This window comes from Manis javanica, chromosome 3, assembly GCF_040802235.1.
Source record: "Manis javanica isolate MJ-LG chromosome 3, MJ_LKY, whole genome shotgun sequence".
Taxonomy (NCBI): domain Eukaryota; kingdom Metazoa; phylum Chordata; class Mammalia; order Pholidota; family Manidae; genus Manis; species Manis javanica.
This window is the reverse complement of record NC_133158.1, coordinates 50,411,368-50,430,901: the sequence shown is the minus strand read 5'-3', so window position 1 is coordinate 50,430,901 and position 19,534 is coordinate 50,411,368. Positions and strand designations below refer to the sequence as shown.

Here is a 19,534-nt window from a genome sequence, read left to right as displayed (position 1 = left end):
TGTATTGACTCAAGACCAAGACCAAATATGATAGCAATTCTTGTGCTACAACATGGAAGTCTGTTTTGATGTTTTCCTTTAAGTGTGCATGTGCTTGTAGTGCATTGAAACTTAAGTTTTTATTTGAATGAAAATGTTTAGATCATCTCTTTTTTAGTGACTGTATATATCCACAGTATGCAAGATGACAGCATTTTGTTCTCTCTTTACCTGGTTCATTATATTTTTCTGATGTGACAAAATAAGTGTTTACAATTATCTGTGAAATTTTTTTTTTCCCACTTAGTAATTTCTGTTTGAGCGGGTTCTGGACAATATAGGTTGAAAGTAGGTCAAATCTATATAATGTCATTAATAATTTAATAATCTTGATATTCCCTAAGTTTTATATGTAAGATAAAATTTTGACCTGAACTATTCTTCCTCCACTCAATGATAAAAGTTATTGCTTGTTGTTTGGTTTGGGTTATAAAATTTTTCTAGGAATTACTTTTTCAGCTTTTAGTGCCTTGAGATATTTTTTTTTCTTAATGATTTTGAAAACAACCTTCTGGAACAAAGCCCCTTATTTATTTTATTGAAGACTTATGAATGATTATCCTATCTGCAGCAATAGTGCTCTAAAATCTGATTTCATAAAAAAATTAGACAAACTAAATGACCTAGTTTTCGGATGTTGCTTTGCAGTTGGTAGTGGTCTAGAGGTAGAAATGGGCCTCAAAGAGGGGTCAGTTAATTTCCATTTATTTCTTAAGACAGAAATTCCTTTCTCCATCTCTTTGTTTGCATGTCCTTCATTTTTTAACGTTGTAACTGTGCTTTGGTTTTATTGTTCCCTGATGAATTCTCTCCTACTGCAAATATCAAAAGTAAGGATGATTTAGAAGAACTGAGGTTAAAATCCGCTTGTTGAAGCAGTCCAGGCCAAATACCCTGGCGTTTCTCTTTGTGGAAAGTAAGCAGAGTAAATGAACAAATAGTCTGAAACACCAGTGAGTGTTGCCAAGTGATGTGCTGACAGCTGCGTCTGACAGTGATTGCTCACCACTGGTCATTCTGACCTGTCCCTTTCTCACCTCCGTCCCTTGCTGCCACCCCCACCCCAGACACCAGAAGTCTGGGCGGGCTGCCTGTTCCCTTTTTAGAGGACAGCTTGAATATTCACTACAATTTTTCAGACAGAACACTGACAGTCTCTTTGAACTTAGTAATAAGGTTCTTTTTTTTTTTTTTTTAATTAGGTCCTTTACCCTTCATGCAGTTTTAAAATCTTACTCATGAACAAGCTGTACATTTCCTGTGGGTCATCTTGATCTGCTTCAAACAATAGCATATGTAGAAGCTACATTTGAGGCCAGTGACTTCAGACATGACCGTTCTCACTGATCAGGTTGTCTGGGATTTGTGAGTTCTTTTGTACACTTATTGTTTGGCTTGCAGTACCTTTTCTCTGTGTTTCAAAAGAGCTTTGTGTACATCCTGCCTTTATGTGTAATCTGACGGGGCAACTTTCTGCTTTTTGTTCATCTTCTGCTCGGTCTTCACAGTAGTGGAATTGGGTGTAAGACTTTTTTTTTTTGGTGATTCCTTTTAATTTTTATTCTAGATTGGGGTAAATATGGGTAGAAGAATTTCTAAACCTAGTCCCTCACAACTTTAAAATATCAGATAGTTTCATGATATGATTGGAGTGTACTATTTTTTATGTTCATGAGGATTTTTATATCCTTTAGTTTGTTTAAAATAGACATGTATTTTGTTTTTTCTCCCACATTTTGACATTTTTCCCTTGCCTCTCCCCTCAATGTTCCCTTGATGCCATGTTTCTAGAAATGTAGAATTTCTGTTCTGTACATTTCTATCCTGTACTTCTAACCTAAAACTAAAACTTTTTGAGCAACTTTCAAAGAAATTTTAAAAAAGATTTTTTTATAAGGAATGATTTTAGAGTTCATCAACTTAGTACCATGAAAATTATTTCAGATAAATTTGAATATTGGGAAGGACACTGTGAACTGGGTTTAGACAATAGACCTGTTAAAATGCATGCCAAAAAAATGCAGTCTGTTTTAAATATGAGGAAGAATAGGTCTCTTGTTTCTTACCTCTCTGGCCTCTTGATACCTTCTAGCCAGCTTGCCTATTTCTGGTGACACAAATGTAGTTGTCTGCCATCTAGAACTCCTGGCAAACTGTTAATTTAAGGAGAATAGGAGGGAGAATGTAAGCCTAATTCACTTACAAGTGTTCCATTATATATAAAATACCATCTCTACCAAGAGTACATTTTTTAATATTGTGACCATGTGATTCTGGTTATGAATCCAGCAACACAGGTCAGTGCAGGGTGTATAGTGTTGCCCAGGCTTCTGCCTCCCGGGGTGTAACCTTTGCTTGGCACCTGTTTTCCATTTATACACGAGGATTACAAGATTTTGTGAGGTAAAGGCCAGTAATTAAGTGAAGAACAGATAATGTATGTTCATAATATCCTTTTTTTCATTTAGGTCATTAAATCCCAAATTAGCCCTGTTTTGGTATATATTAGAAATCTGCTAATTTCTTGACTTAGATAATTGTGAAGATTCCTTTTTCTGTGAATGTATATTTAAATTACCTCATTTACTCTAACATATTTGTTTTTATATATGCCCTTTCCCCCCTTTAATTTTAAAAAGCCTTAGAAAAATTTCAACCTTCAGGAAATTTTAAAGGATAGTGTAACACACCTCTTTTGAAAGGTTTTCCAAATACTTAATTATTTAATATAAAATTAAATTATGTCAATAGAGTAATTTAATTTTATTCCTCATGATTACATTTTGCCGGTTTTAACAGCTAAATTTAGTATTTGTTGATTTTATGTTTTGTTTTTTATTTTTTAAAAATCATTGCATTTTTTCTGAATAATCTCCCTTTATGATAGCAAAACATTGGAAATCAAATAATAGACCTATTTCAACACAATTTTTTTATTATGCAAAATGACATTTTAATAAGTGCCATTTTAAGGATGGTTTTCCTGTTTTATAAATACATTGTTATAGAGGTCTTCTACTTTAAATATATCAACATTTGGGATTTTAGTGTAAATACTGGAATTCAGGATTAGCATTTATTTTTTTAACTTTCTCTAATTTGCTCTCATTTTTGAATCTGAAATTAAGGAAGGTTAAAGACTTCTCAAATATATTGTAGCATTTGGCTTAAAAATCCTAACAGTTATCCAAACTTTTAAACTATTATTTACCTACTTCTTGCTTGCTCAATATTAGTCCTTGTGTTTTTCTGTTTATTGTATGTAAACATAGGAGTGTTTGCCTCACTCTAAAAATAAGTTCAGCATGTTTATGAAAGGTTTTAATAACTTGGGGGAAGTATTTATTATAATGTAAAAGTGCAGAAGGAATGATTGTATATATATATATATATATATATATTTAGAGAGAGAGAGAGAGAGAGGGAGGGAGGGAGGGAGGGAGGGGGAGAGAGAGAGGTGGGGGGAAAAGACTGAAAGGAAATATAAATACTAAGACATTAATAAAGTAGGACAGTACAGGGCAAACTTGTCTCAGTGGCCACAGCTCTACCTTGAACTCCAGATGGTCCCCCCAGAAGCAGGGCAGCAGCAGCACCCATTCTGGAGCTACAGCCCTACCTCCGTGTTCCCAGGCAGTGGGGCCAGCACCTTAGAGAGAAGAATGCCATTCCGTGCTTTGCTCTAGGTAGGTTCTTTGGATTTTGTTTTCATTGTAGGTGCCCTGTCTTACCCTGCTGAAATCCTTTCTCATGGATAGAACTTATGCCATCACTGACTTTTTTGTTGTTTTTGTTTTGTTTTTCCTTTTTTCTTCTTTAAAACTATTACGAGCTTTCTATTAGATTAAAAAAAAATGACTTCCAGCTTCCATTTGATAAATACGTACACTTCGGGAAGCTTTGCTTTTTTGGATTAGAAGTAAAAAGCTCTAATCCAATTTGGATTTACGTGGCAAAATTCTAGTAAACTTATTTCCCCCATTCAGTTTCCTCTGTGGTCTGCTATGACACTTAAAACAAACAAACAAGCTTGGTTTCCCTTTCTTCCTCCTTTTTGTGTTCCAGTGCTTTTATTGCTGGAACAGTATGTCCTCACTCCCCACACCCAGCTACCCCGTGGTTAGTTTACCAGGCTGACTATTTCATGATTGTGCCCTGAAATTTTTAATCCTGAAAGTAGAGGTTATGATTATGGGCCCTGAACTCAGACTGACTCCCTCTTCTACCATTTAATAATTGTATAAACTGTTGCCTTAAGTTTTGACATCTGTAAGATGGGATAGTAATATTATTTAACCCATAAGATTGTTAATAGGATTAATTTGGCTAATACAGATCAAATGTATTAGTAAGCATTCAGTAAAGTTTTAGTTGATAATTATTGTTTACATCTCTCTCTATACACATGTACACACAAACTTTTGTTGTATGTTTCCCATCCCCTTTTCAGCTTTATTGAGGTTCAGTTGATAAATAAAAACTATATATTTAGGGTGTACAATGTGATGGTTTACTATACGTGTACTTGGTGATTACCACAATTGAGCTAATTAACACATCCACACCTTACATAGTTACCTTTGCATGTGTGGTGAGAACACTTAAGATCTATTCTCAGAGCAAATTTCAAGTATACAGTACAGTATTATTTACTATAGTCATGACGCTGTACATTAATTAGATCCATTTTTATCCTTTGACCAGCATCTCCTCATTCCTTTTACCTACTGGCTCCTGCAAACACTTCCTGGTTCTCTGAGTGCGACTTTTTTAGATTCTTCATATACAGGTGAGATCATACAGCATTTGTCTTTCTGTGTCTGGCTTATTTCACTCATTTATGGCTGAAGAGTATTGCATTACACACACACACACACACACACCACATTTTCTTTGAATCTGTTCATCTTTCAACAGATGATTAGTTGTTTCCCTGTTTTGGCTCTTGTGAATAATGCTGCAGCAAACATGGCAGTTCAAAAATCTCTGAGATACTCATTTCATTTCCTTTGTATATATATCCCCGGAACTGGGATTGCTGGATCATATGGTAGTTCTGTTTTCAATTTTTTGAGGAATTCCTATACTGTTTTCCATAGTGGCTGCACCAATTTACATTCCCACCAATATATAACACAAGGGTTCCCTTTTCTCCACATCCTCACCAGCATTTGTTATCTCTTCTTTTTGATAATAGCCATCCTAACTGGTGTGAGATGACATCTCACTGTGGTTTGATTTCATTTCCCTGATGATGAGTGATGTTGAGCCCCTTTCATGTACTTGTTGACCTTCTGTATGTCTTATTTGGAAAAATGTTCAGGTCCTTTGCCCATTTTAAAAATTGGATTATTTGGGTTTTTTTTGCTATTGATTGTATGATTTAACTGTAAAATCCTAGATAGCAAGGATCATGCCAGTAAGTCCTCAAAGAAGCCAACTCCGTATTTTGTCGTAACGTAAACTATTGTCTCTGACTCTGGGAGTGGAGCTTCAAGAAATCATTTGAAGGAGATAAGGACTTAGACTCTATCAGCTCTTTTGAGACAATCTTAAAATGCTTTAATGAGGAGATAAAAATCACTGACATAAGACTGTTGTTTATATGTTAGATCAGTATAGCTTTGTGTTATACATGGGTATAAAAACTTTTCCTGAGTAAATGAGTAAAGCTTTGGAGAGAAGGAATCTTTGAAAGGTGTAAAGGCTATTTTCAAGTAGGCTCTAAACAGAAATGATAATCTGATCATAAATGAGAAAAATGTGAAAATATTAAATATACTAATAGACTCTACAGTACATGAATTACTTTTCTTCCAATTATCTTAACATTTGAAAACTTGGTTAAATCAAAAAGGATTTATATTGTGGAGATTTAAATGGAAAATCTTAATGATTATCTAGTCAAATGATTTTTAGAGGTGGAAGGACTGAACTTTTTCTCTCATGTCATTCTAAATTTGTTTAACATTTTTAGTTATAGCAGTAAATGCGGATTTTTTTTCACAGTAAAGCCTTTATAGTTTGCTTCACACACATCAATGCTGATTGTGAGGCTTCATAGCTACTCTTCTGTCACATTTGAATTTTCTTCATATACTTAAGAATATTTTGATATTCACATTTTTTTCTCAATCTACATTAGAACGTAGAATTTGATCTGTGTTTGCAGAGATGGACAAGCTTTTAGTGGTGGTATTTTTAAGAATTTCTGATTTTTACTTTCTACTTTCCAGACTTTTTCCCAATTAGCGGAATTTAAAATCTGTATATAGCTGTTATATACATTTGTTATTTGGTCATAAAGGTGTTTGGAAACTCAATTGGTCTTTTTGTTAGCAAAGGACATTCATTACAAAATACACTGGACACGTTAACTTAAGATGAATCCTTTCTATTTTCCAGTAAAGTATTTTGGTTTCAACATAGACTATGTTCCACCCAACCCTACTTCTACAAAAAAAAAAAAAGTTTTTGAAAAGGAAATTTTCTCTCTTTCATAAATACAATCTGAGATCTACCATTTAATTATATGAAACATTCTTGCTCAAAAGCCTTATTGTTCATCATTTGTTCTGTCCTTCCAATTAAGTTTTTAAGTTGAGCTCCAAGTTGAGTCTTTCTCTGTTGTCTTAAAGATAAAATACTTCTTGAGAGTTATTGGAAATAAGTTCTTCTCTCAGAGGATATTCTAACATAGATGTTCTAATTTGTTTTAGACTGCCAGGATTACAAAACTATTCTTAGTATTTTCTTTGTGGCTTGTGACCTTTTCTCAACTTTATTGGGATATAACTGAAGTACAATAAACTGCAAATATTTAAAGTGTACAGTTTGATCAACTTTGGTATGTGCATATACCTGTGAAACCATTACAGTTTTCCCCAAAGTTTCCTGTTACCTTATTTGTATCTGTCCCTTACTCTACGTCATTTCCTGGTAACCATTGATTGGATTTTTGTCACTGTACATTAGTTTGTATTTTACAAAAATGTAATTGTACAGTGTGTATGTTGTGTGTCACAAACACAGACACACACACCTGGCTTTCACGTGGCGTAATTTCACTGTGTGGATATTTCATGTTTATTTATCCATTCATGAGTTGATTGATACTTGGATTTCCAGTTTTTGGCTCTTAAAAATAAAGCTGATATGGATGTTTGTTTAAAAATGTTTATGTGGTCATAAACTTTTTTTTTCTCTTAGCTTAATAACTAGAAGTAGAGTGTCTGGGTCCAATGGTATCTATAGCTTTTTAAGAAAATTGTGTTTTCCAGAGTGTACCATTTTACATTCCCATCCAGCTGCCTCCACATCCTTGCCGGCACTTGATGTGGCCAATCTTTTTCATGTTTTCATTCTGGTGGAAGCATAGTGGCAGATCATTGTGGTTTAGTTTTCCTAGTCATTCATGATGATGAGCATCTTTTCATGTGTTTACTGGCCATTTCTATAAGTTACTTTGTGAAGTGTGTTCATAGCTATTATTTCCTCACTGACTTGTTTGTATTATTATTTTTAAGTTGTGGGAGTTCTTTATACATTCTGAATATAGGTCCTTTGTCTGATGTATGTGTTGCAAATGTTTTCTCCTACTCTGTGGCATGCCTTTTGTTTTCTAAATTGTATCTTTTGAAGAAAGTGTGTAATTTTCATAAAGCCCTATTTCCCTCTTTAAAAAAATTATGCTTGCTTGTGTTCTATGAAATTATTGTCTAGCCAGGGTCATGAAGATTTTCTTCCATCTTTTAGAATTTTATGCAAAGCTATATGGTTTTAAAGTAGTCCAAGTTAAAGTTCTAAAATTTTGATCCAATTTGAGTTAATTTTTGTATATAATGTGAAATAAGGGTCAGTGTTCTTTTTTCCCCTCCATGTGGATATCCAGTTTATCTTCTTCTGTTTGTTGAAGAGACATTTTTTTTCCTCTAGTGATTTGCTTTTGCCAGTTAACCAGAAATGAACTTAACCAAACACATGTAGGTCTTTTCTGAATGCTGCTTTTCTGTTGTATTGACGTGGTATGTCTGCCTTTATTACACCAACACCACAAGGTCTTGATTACTATTGTTTTACAGTAGATTTTGAAATCAGGTATGGAAAATCTTCCAATTTTGTTTTTTTTTTAACATTGTTCTGGTTATTTTAGGTGCTTTGAAGTTCCACATAAATATTAGTATCAGCTTGCCAATTTCTGCTAAAAGCCGTGCTGCAATTTTAGTTGAGATTGCATAGAATACACAGATTCTTTTGGGGAGAACTGCCACTTTAACAATATTGAGTCTTCCAATCCATGATTGTAGTATATTTCTCCATTTATTTAGGTCTTCTTTAATTTTTTTTTAACCAGTATTTTGTAATTTTCAATGTAGAGGTCTTGGATGTCTTTTGTTAATTTATATCTTGTTGGTACTGCTGTAGATGGGGTTGTCTAATTTCACTTTCCAATTGTTTCTAACATATAAGAATTCAGTTGAATTTAACACATTAACCTTTTGTCTTGAGATTGTGCTAAATCACTTTGCAAAACCACAGAATTTTGCTAAATTCACTTATAATTACAGTATTTTGAAAATTCACTGGGATTTTCTGTATAACTATCATCTGTAAATAAGGAGAGCTTTATTTTTTCTCTTCCAATCTTTATACTCATCATTTTTTTGTTTTTCTTATCTTATGTTAGTGGCTAGAATCTCCACAACAATGTTGAATAAAAGTGGTAAAAGCAAATACCCTTGCCTTCTTCTTGGCCTCAGAGGGAGAAATTCGGTCTTTAACATTAACTGTGATGTTAGCTGTAGGTTTCATAGATGCCCTGTATCTCTTTGAGGAAGTGTCCTACTAATCCTAGTTTTCTGAGAGTTTTTATCATTAGTGGATGTTGAGTTTTTGTCAAGCTTTTTCTCCATATTTATTGAAATGATCATACTGGTTTTTTGCTTTATTCTGTTAATATGGTTAATTATATTTATTGACTTAAATTATATATTATTGATTAAAATAGTTTAATCATGTATTTCTGGATAAACTCTCGTTGGTCATGTTTTATTATTATTTTTAAATATTAGTGAGATTCAGTTTTTAATATTTTGTGAAAATCTTTTGAATTTATTTAGGGTCTTGTTCTACATTTTTTTTTTGTGTAATATCTGTCAGGTATTAGTGTTAAGCTGGCCTCAAAATTTGAGTTGGGCATTGATCCCTCTATTATTTAAAAAGGTTTGCATAAGTTTTGTATTATTTCAAACATTCATGTTTGATAGAATTCACCAGTGAAACCAACCATCTGTGAATGCAGGTTTCTTTTTTAGGAAGAATTCTACTAATAAAATCAGTTTCTTTATTAAGCATAAGAATATTCAGATCTTCTCTTTCTGCTTGTGTCAATACTAGTAAGTTTTATTTTCCAAGAGATTAGTTTATCCTCTTTGAAAAATGTGTTGGCATAAAGTTGTTTCTGGTATTTTATTATTTGCTTTGTTTGCACTCTTCTGTTGTTTGCGGTCTTCTTTTCCTGACTACCTTGAATTATTTTAATTTTTAACATTCTCTATTGACTTTTTGGGTGTGTATGTGTCTTAATGATCACTTTAGGGATTAAATATATTTACCCAACTTTCATAGTCTGCTTAGAGTTAATATTGTATCACTTCAAGTAAAATGTAGAAGGCTTACAACAGTATAAATCCCTTGCTTTTACCACACAGACCTATCATTTCAAATGCTTACCTGTACCTTAATAGCCGCTCTAAAAATTTAAAACATTTGTATCATTAAGAATTTGGCATCTGTTGATATGGGTGTTTTTTTCTTTGAGAATTTGTGAAATTTTCCTACTTCTTAGTCAAGTAATTCTGGGTTATATCCTGGACATTGTGACTCATATTGTTTAGATTCTGTGTGCTGTGGTAATCTTCTGCATAATGCTAATGTTTGTTTTAGCGGGTCTTCATTGTGATTAGGTTCAAACTCTTAAGTCTGTCTGCTCTCTGTGGACAGAGGTTCCATTTTCAGAACAGTTTTCAAGATCTTTCTTTAAGAGTCTGCTTTCTTGCTATGCTCCTTTTGGTCTGCTGCGTATCTACAGCTCCATTGTGAATCTGAGACTGTGGGTGTTCATTTACAGAATTAGGGGATCCCCTTCTCCAGCTTTCTCCTCTCTAGTTTTCCCCTTACTTTCCTGCCCACAGAGGCCTTCTTTATTATTCCTTTGGCCAGAAAGACTGGGCTTCTATCAGAGTTTTACTCTGTACCTCTCCCTTCACTGCCTAAGTCCGTAACTGGGCCTATCTTTGAGGCAGTGCTACCATAAGAAAATGAACAAAAATGGGGGAAACTTTTGACTCTCTTCCAAAATCTGTCTACTTCTGTTTACTTCTTCTTGTCTGCAGGTAAAACTTTTTAAATTTTGGCCAGAGATTTAAGTGGGACTGAAAGACTATAATGGGCTTATGCCACTATAGCGGAACTAGAACTCTGGTTTGTGCACTTAAAAATATTGGATATGTGGTATTTTAAAAAATATTGTGACCCTTTACAAATTATTTTTTCAAATTATAGTAATTACAACAAATGCATATAAAAATAGGAACAAAACACCTTAAACCAAGATCTCATCACCATGGTTTGTGTATGTAGTACAGAACTGAAAAATGAAGAGAGGTGGGATTGGAAGGTTTTATCCTGTCGCTTCATCTGCGTATTACTGCTTTTGTCTGGGGTTCCCTAGGTGTGAAGAGAACCTAACTGTGAATGGCTTTTGAAGGACCTGTGGTTAGAAGAAAGGTAGGTGGGAATATTCCAACCTCATCCTTAAACCCCAGCATTTGGACTTTTATGTTAGTAAATTAGCCTGGAATGTACATCTTCATTCACACCTCTAAGTAATTTAGTTTTTATTAGACCAATTCCTTAGCACTATCCAGCTGAGACCAGTGGCACTTAAGGAACAGGATTTTAATTAGGGAGGGGAAGAGAGAGAAGGGCATTAGTTTACAGGTTTAGGGCACAGGGTGGAGTTGGCAGTCCATTCAATTGTCACCAATGGATGTAAAATAAAGGGGAAGCAGAGTGGGAGGTTAGAGGGCCAGATGATAAATTTAGTCTAACGTTGCTCATAATGAGATGAAGGCTTTTGAGGAAGAGGCTCACATAGGGTGGTGACTCAATGCCTGAATTCTAGGAAGGATGGCAAACAACAAATGCTGGTAAATGCTCCGCAAGAAGCTAATAACGATTAACATATAGTTTGGACCATTGGAGTTGTTACACTGTGTCTGTGACCCTCTCAAAATAGCTATGAAATAATTAAAGTAAGGTATAGAACTATTGTTATCTCTATGTAAATGAAAATAATCAATTTTATGCTTTTTTATCATAGTTTAGTATTAAGGTATTGCTAGTTTCATAAAATGAATTGAGGAGTGTTTGCTCTTTTTCTGTGGCCTGGCTTTGGTAAAAGGAATTATTTGTTCCTTGAAGGTTAGTTCAAACCCACCTCTAAAATCACTTTTTCTTGGTATCTTTTTAGTGTTATATCTTTACATTTCCAATGATTTCTGTGGTCTGTAAATTATGCTTTTTTAAAAGATAATTTTGGAAATTTATAGTGAGGTAGAAATGAATCCGTTTTCTCTCGATTAGATTTATTACATAGAATTATACATAACATTTTTTAAGCAAAAATTTTAAAGAAAATATTAGCAGATTGGACCTAACTATGCAGTAAAAGGATAGCATGCATATTTGAGTTGGATTTATTACATAACTAATAGGAAATTTACATTAGAAAGTATACCACTGTAATGTAGTACACTAATTGAAGGAGAAATACATGGTTATCTCTAGATACTAAAAAAAGCTCCTGATAAAATTTAGCAGCCATTCCTAATAGAAAGTTTAAGTCAAATAGAAATAAAAAAAACCTACGCAAAAATGGTAAAAACTAAATACCAAAACAGAACAACAAACAAATTTAATAAAAAGGAGCTGTTGTTCCAACCATCATAATAATTATGAAATACCAAAGCCATCATCATGAGAATCAGGGCAATAAAAAAATAATTGCTCTCCCAACTATTATATAGCTTAGCCTTATGGGTTTGGGTTAGTATAGTAAGGCAAAATTCACTATTGCCAGAAGATACAGATCTAGAAAACCCAAGAGACTCATCTGGAAGACTTAGCACCAATAAGAAAACGTGGTAAAGTAGCTAGGTACAAAGAAAGATAAGTCAATAACTCTCATTTTGCAATAAATAGGAAAGATGGGAGTAAAACAGAGCAGAATGTATTCCTGTGTTATATATATTAAATATTTGCATTTCTATACTTTTAAAAATAAGACTTTGCCATTTTTGAAAAACTCAATAAAAAGATGTATGACTTGCAATTTCAAGAACATCATGAAGATTAAGTGAGATAAAACACATTAACATTTTTTGGAAGGTTATCAAGCTTGCCTACATAATATATTGGGTGAGAAATAGTGGAAGAAGAGAATAGCAGCTGCAGCTTCTAAAGGGAATTGGCAGTGAGAAGTAGCCTGCTTCAAAGCTGGATTCACAGACCTCCGGTTAAATACTGTGGTTGGACCACGTGTGTTTTCTCTGCTCCTTCCATAAAGTCTGCGTAATCACAAAGGAAGCAGAAAAGATGTTAACTCATAAGGAAAAAGAACAGTAGAGGAGACAATGATAAAAGATTTTAACAATTTTGAAATGAGAGTGAATGGAGGAGTGATAACAGGTCAGAGAAAGATACAAAATGGCTACAGAGGGTGATAAGGATGAGATACAAGGCAGCTTGTCAGGGATATCTTGACAGGTTTCAGAGTGCTTGGAGGCTCCAGGTATTCCCAAAGACAGAGGTCAGTTTTATAGTTGAAATGGAAATTCTTTTAAAGTCTGTGTCCAGATCTTTTGGACTACACTTTCCTGCATCCCCAGCACACAGGCAACCACTTAAGTGACCTTCCTCCTGGGGAGATGGGAGGAGCATGAGGACCAGAGATGCTCTAGACTAGAGGCTGAATGAAGCGCGGGCCTGAAAAAATAAAGTGTGTGTAAGTCTGCACACTGAACTGTTGACCCCTCACCCCCTTCTTCCTCTTCTGCTCTTCCCCAGAAGCCAGCGCTACATGTGTTCCCCCTCTGCTCTCCCATGCGCTTCTTTCTCGCTGGCAAAACTGAGCAGCTTTAATAAAGAGAGCCTATGTACTAACACTTGGAGGTCCCCTGATGAAAGTATACCTGATCCTCATATGGAGAAGCCCATCACTGCACAAGCCTGCTATCCACGTCTGGCTTCTGAGCATTGTTTTAGTGCCTCACTCTTAGATATGAAGGGGCACCCAAGGATCACCAGCTATATGAGGAAAGCCTCAAAGTGAAAGAGACACGAAACAACCAGCCAACAAACAAAAAAGGAATCAAATCATTTAAGAAACAGAAGAAAACAAAGGAACACATTGAAAAAAGAAAAAATCAAATGACTAAAGATGTATCCATTAGAAAAAAATAAAATACTTGAAATAAAGAGTTAAGACTAGGAAGCAGCCTTTGGTAATTTTAAAATTTGATCATTGGAAAAAACCCATGGACAGATTAGAATACGAAATTGAGGACTATTTGGTCAAAGGAGTCATTTTTAATCTAAATTTACCTAATTTTTTAAATTTATGAATACTTAGAACACATTTTTAACTCTGAGCAGTTACCATGTTGCTAAGCATAAAGAAAAATACTCATTATGTTTGGATTATTTCACTTGGGGAAGAGGACTGGGTTGGTTTCACATTGGTTGTTGATGAACAAATAAGAACTGATGGGGATTTTGGAGCACTGGGTTTGTGTTTGGGGTTCTGGGCAGGTACTGGTAGTGTGCATTGTTTATGGCCTTCCTCAAAATCTGTAGGGAGTAACTGCAGACAGTGTTTTCCAGGGATGGAACACAGGCTGCGGGGTTTGCCGTCCCTGCTCAGATCCAGCTTGGTTGGCAAACGGGTGGGATTGCTCTAATCACGTCACCTCTCTGATACCCATTTTCTTCATCTGCAATTCGGGGCTGGCAATAATAGCACCTGTCTCAGAGGGCTTGTGAGGACAATGAGAAGAGGTGAGACCTAAAAATCACCCCTGTACAGTGCATAGCACATACTGAGTGCCCAGTAAAAGTTGCTGTTGTTCCAACCAGCAAGCCGCTGGACTACTTACTATATGCAGATGATTTGAAAAAGGACGCATTTAAAAAATAACAAGTACAACATCGATGATACAATGTCTGGAGCTACCGGTATCATTCACAAGACTAAAAGCTTCTTGTTGCCAGTGCCCACCTTCCTGCCTGGCACTAAGGAACTGCAGAGAATGAATGAATGAACCCCTTAGTTGTGACTTTCATACGTAGTGCTATACTCTAGCTCTTACCAGTTTTTGATCATTAAAGATGTTCTTGTGTTTATGTAGGAGTGAAGTTTTCATACACTTAAGTGTTGCATTTCAATTACAGGCGTCGATTAGCAAGGTAAAAGTAACAGAACCATGGCTCAGTTCCCGACACCTTTTGGTGGTAAGTTTTCAAAGATTTTCCTTTTTGAAAAATGCACTTGGTAACCATATTATTAATAACTTAGTACTATGGCAGTAGTAGGGGGAATAATATAAATCACCCAACATGTGCACACCCATCATATAGTTTCAGTGACTATCAGCTCATGACCAATATTGTTTGATCTGGTTCTTTTGAAGCAGCTCCCAGGTACCATATCATTTCATCCACAGGTATTTTGGTGTATGTTTCTAAAAGATACTTTTAAAAGATGTACCTACAATACCATTATCACACCTATAAAATTAACAGTAATTCCTTAATATCCTCAAAGTATCAAGTCAGTGTTAAAATTTCCCTGATAGTTTTTAGACATTGTTTGTTGTTGTTATGATTTGCTTGGCCAAATCAGTATCCAAACAAGATACATACGTGCTGTCTTCTAAGTGTCTTAACTGGTGAATTCCCCTCCATCCTTGTTTTTTATTTGCAATGTATTTTTGTTGAAGTGACTGGATCACTGATTCTATACTTTTTCTGAAGCCTGGGTTTTTCTAAAGAATGACATTTTTGTTTGTTTTACTTCAGTTTTTCTGCTTGAAAAACTGGTATCAACATAAAATGTGTTTTTCAGGTAATTTTTACTCACTAGAAAGGGTTAAATATTGGTTTTGCTTACAGGCCAAGTATTTTTTTTTAAAGAGACCATTCCATAATGGGCACTCTTGGCAGCTGTCTAATCCCATCATCATGAAGACAGTAAGGAGCTACAAAGAGCCCTCCCTCTGATCATATCTGGAAAAGTCCCTATGGGATTCTAGGACTGAATTCTGCACGTTCAAAGCCATTAGTGTTCTGTTTTGTGTTTTGTTTTTGTCCACCTTCTGAATGACTGGGCAAGTTTTTTTGTTTGTTTGGAGTTTCCGGGAAGAATCCTACAGTGCAATTGGAACTATAGGACCCTAAGGCCTATGAGGGAAGGGGGACATATCTAGATGTCTCAGTCACGGCTTTACCCTTAATGTCTGACCCAGTGCCTAGCACAAACGAGGTGGTCAATAAATGTTTCCAGTGACTGAATGAATCCCACCCTACCCGTTACTGTCATACCAGACCCCATAGAGAGGGGAGATGTGATGTTTAGACATTTTGCCCTTGTGCTAGGCACATTCACATTTTGTATGAAACATACATGTTGTCTATTCCCACCTTTTCAGAAAGTGTCTGAACTTGTGACAGTCTTCTACCTATCAAATATAAAATTATTTTGATGAATTTGTTTGCAGAGACCTAAGATTAAAGAACGGAATATCTCAGAAGTAAGGGGACAACTGGTCAGTCTTAGACCTTAGAAGGAGAACCCAAATCCCTTTCTCTCTTTTTTTCAGGATACCCATTTTTAAAAACTGCTTTAGTAAGGTATAATTTACATACCCATAAAATTCATTAGTTTTAACTGTAATTCAGTGACTTTTAGTGAATTTACAAAGTTGTGCAACCAGCGGTACAATCCAATATTGAATATTTTTATCACTCCAAAAAAGTTTTCATGGGACCACTTAGGACAAATTGTGAAAATCAGCCTCTTCTTTGTGGCATTTAGAGCATCTGAGAATGCAGTTTTAAATTAGTCTGCTGCTTAAGTTTATGTAAATAAATGATGATTATTGCTTTACCTTCATACAGTCTTGCTAACTATGGGGATTATAGGACAAGTTTTTAAAAAAAGAATTTGTGCCAGTATTTCTTTTGTTTGCCCTTTACTCTTAATTTTCTAACTTTATATGTATAACTTCCAAAGACAAACAGATGTTAATTTGTCAAGTCATTTATAACATTGACAGAATCCTAAAGTACTATGGAAATAGTGTGTATGAACGCTTTGTTTTTCTTTTCTCATTGAATCATGTCTTTGCTTTTTCTTTGGATTGTAGGCAGCCTGGATATCTGGGCCATAACTGTAGAGGAAAGAGCGAAGCATGATCAGCAGTTCCATAGTTTAAAGCCAATATCTGGATTTATTACTGGTAATTGGAGTCAGTACTTTTACATTATTACTTACTCTGTAGTGTATATATCTGTGGGCATCTATCGTGCAATGCTAAGGTGGGCTCATGTGATCAAGGGGACATCTTACCTGTTTTGCCTTAGCCCTGAGCCTCTGTTTTTACAATTGCTTTTCCTATAATGCATTCAGATCTTGCTCTTGCTTGCAGTCCTTCTTTAATGGATGTCAAGCCAGTTGTTCCAGGCATATCACTTATGGGAAGTGGTTAAGATCAATGGACCATGTTCTTGTAGCATTGTACTGTGGTCCTAGAGCTAAAATACTTGCTTAATCCTGACTTTGAACTGGCTTGGGAAACTTGAATAAGCTAAGATCTGAATATTAAAAAAAAATAACAGGAATTCTCTTAGTGCTATGTCCTTAAAGTTCGTTTTATACTTTGAGTTCTCTCTGTTACCTTTCCTGTTTGATTACTCTTCAAGAGTTAGCTTTAGAAAAAAATGGGATCTAGATTTCCCAGGGAATTCTTTTTGTGTTATAGCTCTCTTTATTAATTCTTAATCATTGATGTTATTCTTGTAATCATTGTTACATACTCTTCAAAAATATAGCTGAAGAACTCAAAGCTTAAAGTAAAGATATTGGGACTGGAAAAAAATTTCTATAAAGCAGAGGAATGTGTTGCCAGTTTCTTGAGGATTTCCGTAGATGTGCTTTGTCCTATGTGTAACTGCACCATCTCAGTTAATAGCAGATTAATTTAAAGTGGGCAGTCTACCCCTGCAAATGGTAGGCTCTTTTGAGGTGATTTTTACAATGTGAAGTCCTAAAGTCAATGGTGATGGATTAATCTTACTATTGTTCATAGACTTAGTTATCAGTGTGATCAATTTAGTATTTACAGGACTACCAGCTTCTTTTTTATTTTTGCTGTTTTGCCATAAGAAGGTTCTGTCTACTATTGTTTTCTTCTGAAACTTTTTCCATTTAATTTACAGGTGATCAAGCTAGAAACTTTTTTTTTCAATCTGGGTTACCTCAGCCTGTTTTAGCACAGATATGGTAAGTTGAAACTTCATATGAGCAGAAGGTAAAATAAAATATTCCAGTAAGGGGCATGGGGGGGACTTGATAATAAGGGTGAATGTAATAACCATATTGTTTTTCTTGTGAAACCTTCATAAGAGTGCATATCAATGCTACCTTAATAATAAATAAGTAAGTAAATAAATAAATAATAATAAACACTAAAAATATATATATATTCCATATAATTTCCTAACATATACAAGGAGAATACAGATCTCTAGTTTGAAATACTCTACTACTTACCAGAAAAATACTTCTGAAAGTATCTTTCTAATATGGAACTAAAAAGAACCCAAAAAACAGTTTTATTATATTTGCAACATAATACTGTCAAAAAATTGAATTTCCAGTTAAGAAACCTACATTTTGGTATTTTCTCACTAATTTGTTTTAGCTTCATCCATATCACCCATATTCATCTGAATGTCCCACATTTCTTGCTTTATAATACAATGGTTCTGTATCTTTCGTTGAATAAAAGGTGAACTATTTGAGGGTTAGTGGTGAAATAACAAGTGAAATGGTGAAATAAACAGTATATATTACAATATGTGTAATAGAAATGCATAATAAATATTATTGAATTCCTTGATTAACTGAGCATTCAGTCTTTTGAAATTACAGGAAAGAAAAAAGTGAATGAAAAGGGTGGCAAATTTAGTTTTTGGTCCAGGCTTATGACTTGGGGGGTCATGCTGAATTCTCTTGCCAAGAAGCCACATTTTTCTGCAACGTGCGGTTCTTACAGCTAATGCTTCTTTTCCCTGGGCTAATTAGTGTTGTGGGGCAGCTTGTTAGAGTAAGAAAGAGGACATAATTTGTAGTCAGACACCTGAGTTTGAACCCAGCTGTACTATGTTCTATCTTTATGATTTGGAACATGTATTTATTCTCTCTAAGCTCAGTTTTCTAATTTAGAAAATGGGAAGACATCTTTTTTCCAGAGTTGCTGAGAAGATTAGCAGAGTGACTATATATAAAGGACTTAGTGCCGGGCCTGGCACATAATAGTTCCTCAAAACAAAATACAAAAAAGGTAGCTATTGTCCTCAGGGACTGGGTATTCCATGTAACTAAATTGTCCAACCAATTGCTGGTCCACTTAAGTGATTGACCTTTTATTTATAATTTTATGGAAATTTAAAGATTGACATAGCTCTTTGTTGGCTTCAAGCAGAGTCTGTGAAACATAGGCTAAGCTTGATTATAAGTGTCATCAGTATGAATATATATATATATATATTCTGTGCTTTTATAGAAATTGCAATCTAGTGAAAGGAGATTATAATAGCAGTATTAAAATTATTACATGGTAATAAGTATAATGGAGAAAAAGCATTATCTAGTAAATCTCACTTTTTAAAAATTAAGCCAGTTAGTTTTCCAAACTCTTTTTAACTAAATGTATCTCGATCATTTTCCAATTTACTTTTATTATTTAATTTATAATAAGTTATTATATTATTTAATTATAAATAATAATTAAATAAATTATTTATTTAATTTTATTTGTGAAAAATTTTATTAGTAGTAAGGATGATGAATTGGCAGTCTTGGATGGGGGGCCAGGGGGGACCACACCTCTAAATATCTTTTCCCAAAAGAAGTATCTTTGAAAAGTAATCATAAATTCCATGAACCACAGGTGTCCTGCTAAAATCGTGGAACGGTGTAGTGCAAAGATGACTAAGACCTGTCTTTCAGCACTAGCTCTGATACTTATTAACTTTAACTTTGTAACCCTGAGCAATTATTGGCCTCTTCATAAATTTAGGTTTTTAAATTTATAAATAATAACAGCTGACCTAACATGATAATTTTCCCTCCCGGTTCTTCATGCTACTCTTG

The 19,534-nt window shown here is 34.6% G+C and overlaps 1 protein-coding gene across 9 annotated transcripts in view; it reads left to right on the top strand.

Moving 5' to 3' along the window:
- ITSN1 (intersectin 1) overlaps positions 1-19,534 on the top strand; it is a 223,426-nt gene that overhangs the window by 64,622 nt on the left and 139,270 nt on the right. For 4 of the 9 annotated variants that reach the window (XM_073231403.1, XM_073231404.1, XM_073231406.1 and 1 more), the window contains exons 2-4: positions 14,551-14,610; positions 16,524-16,625; positions 17,596-17,659. In XM_073231403.1, coding sequence (XP_073087504.1) covers positions 14,583-14,610; positions 16,524-16,625; positions 17,596-17,659 — 194 coding nt within the window. In that variant the 5' untranslated portion in view covers positions 14,551-14,582. Of the gene's footprint in view, positions 1-10,771; positions 10,828-14,550; positions 14,611-16,523; positions 16,626-17,595; positions 17,660-19,534 lie in introns of all 9 variants that reach the window. The other 5 variants (XM_073231405.1, XM_073231407.1, XM_037014679.2 and 2 more) reach the window with 2 other exon arrangements.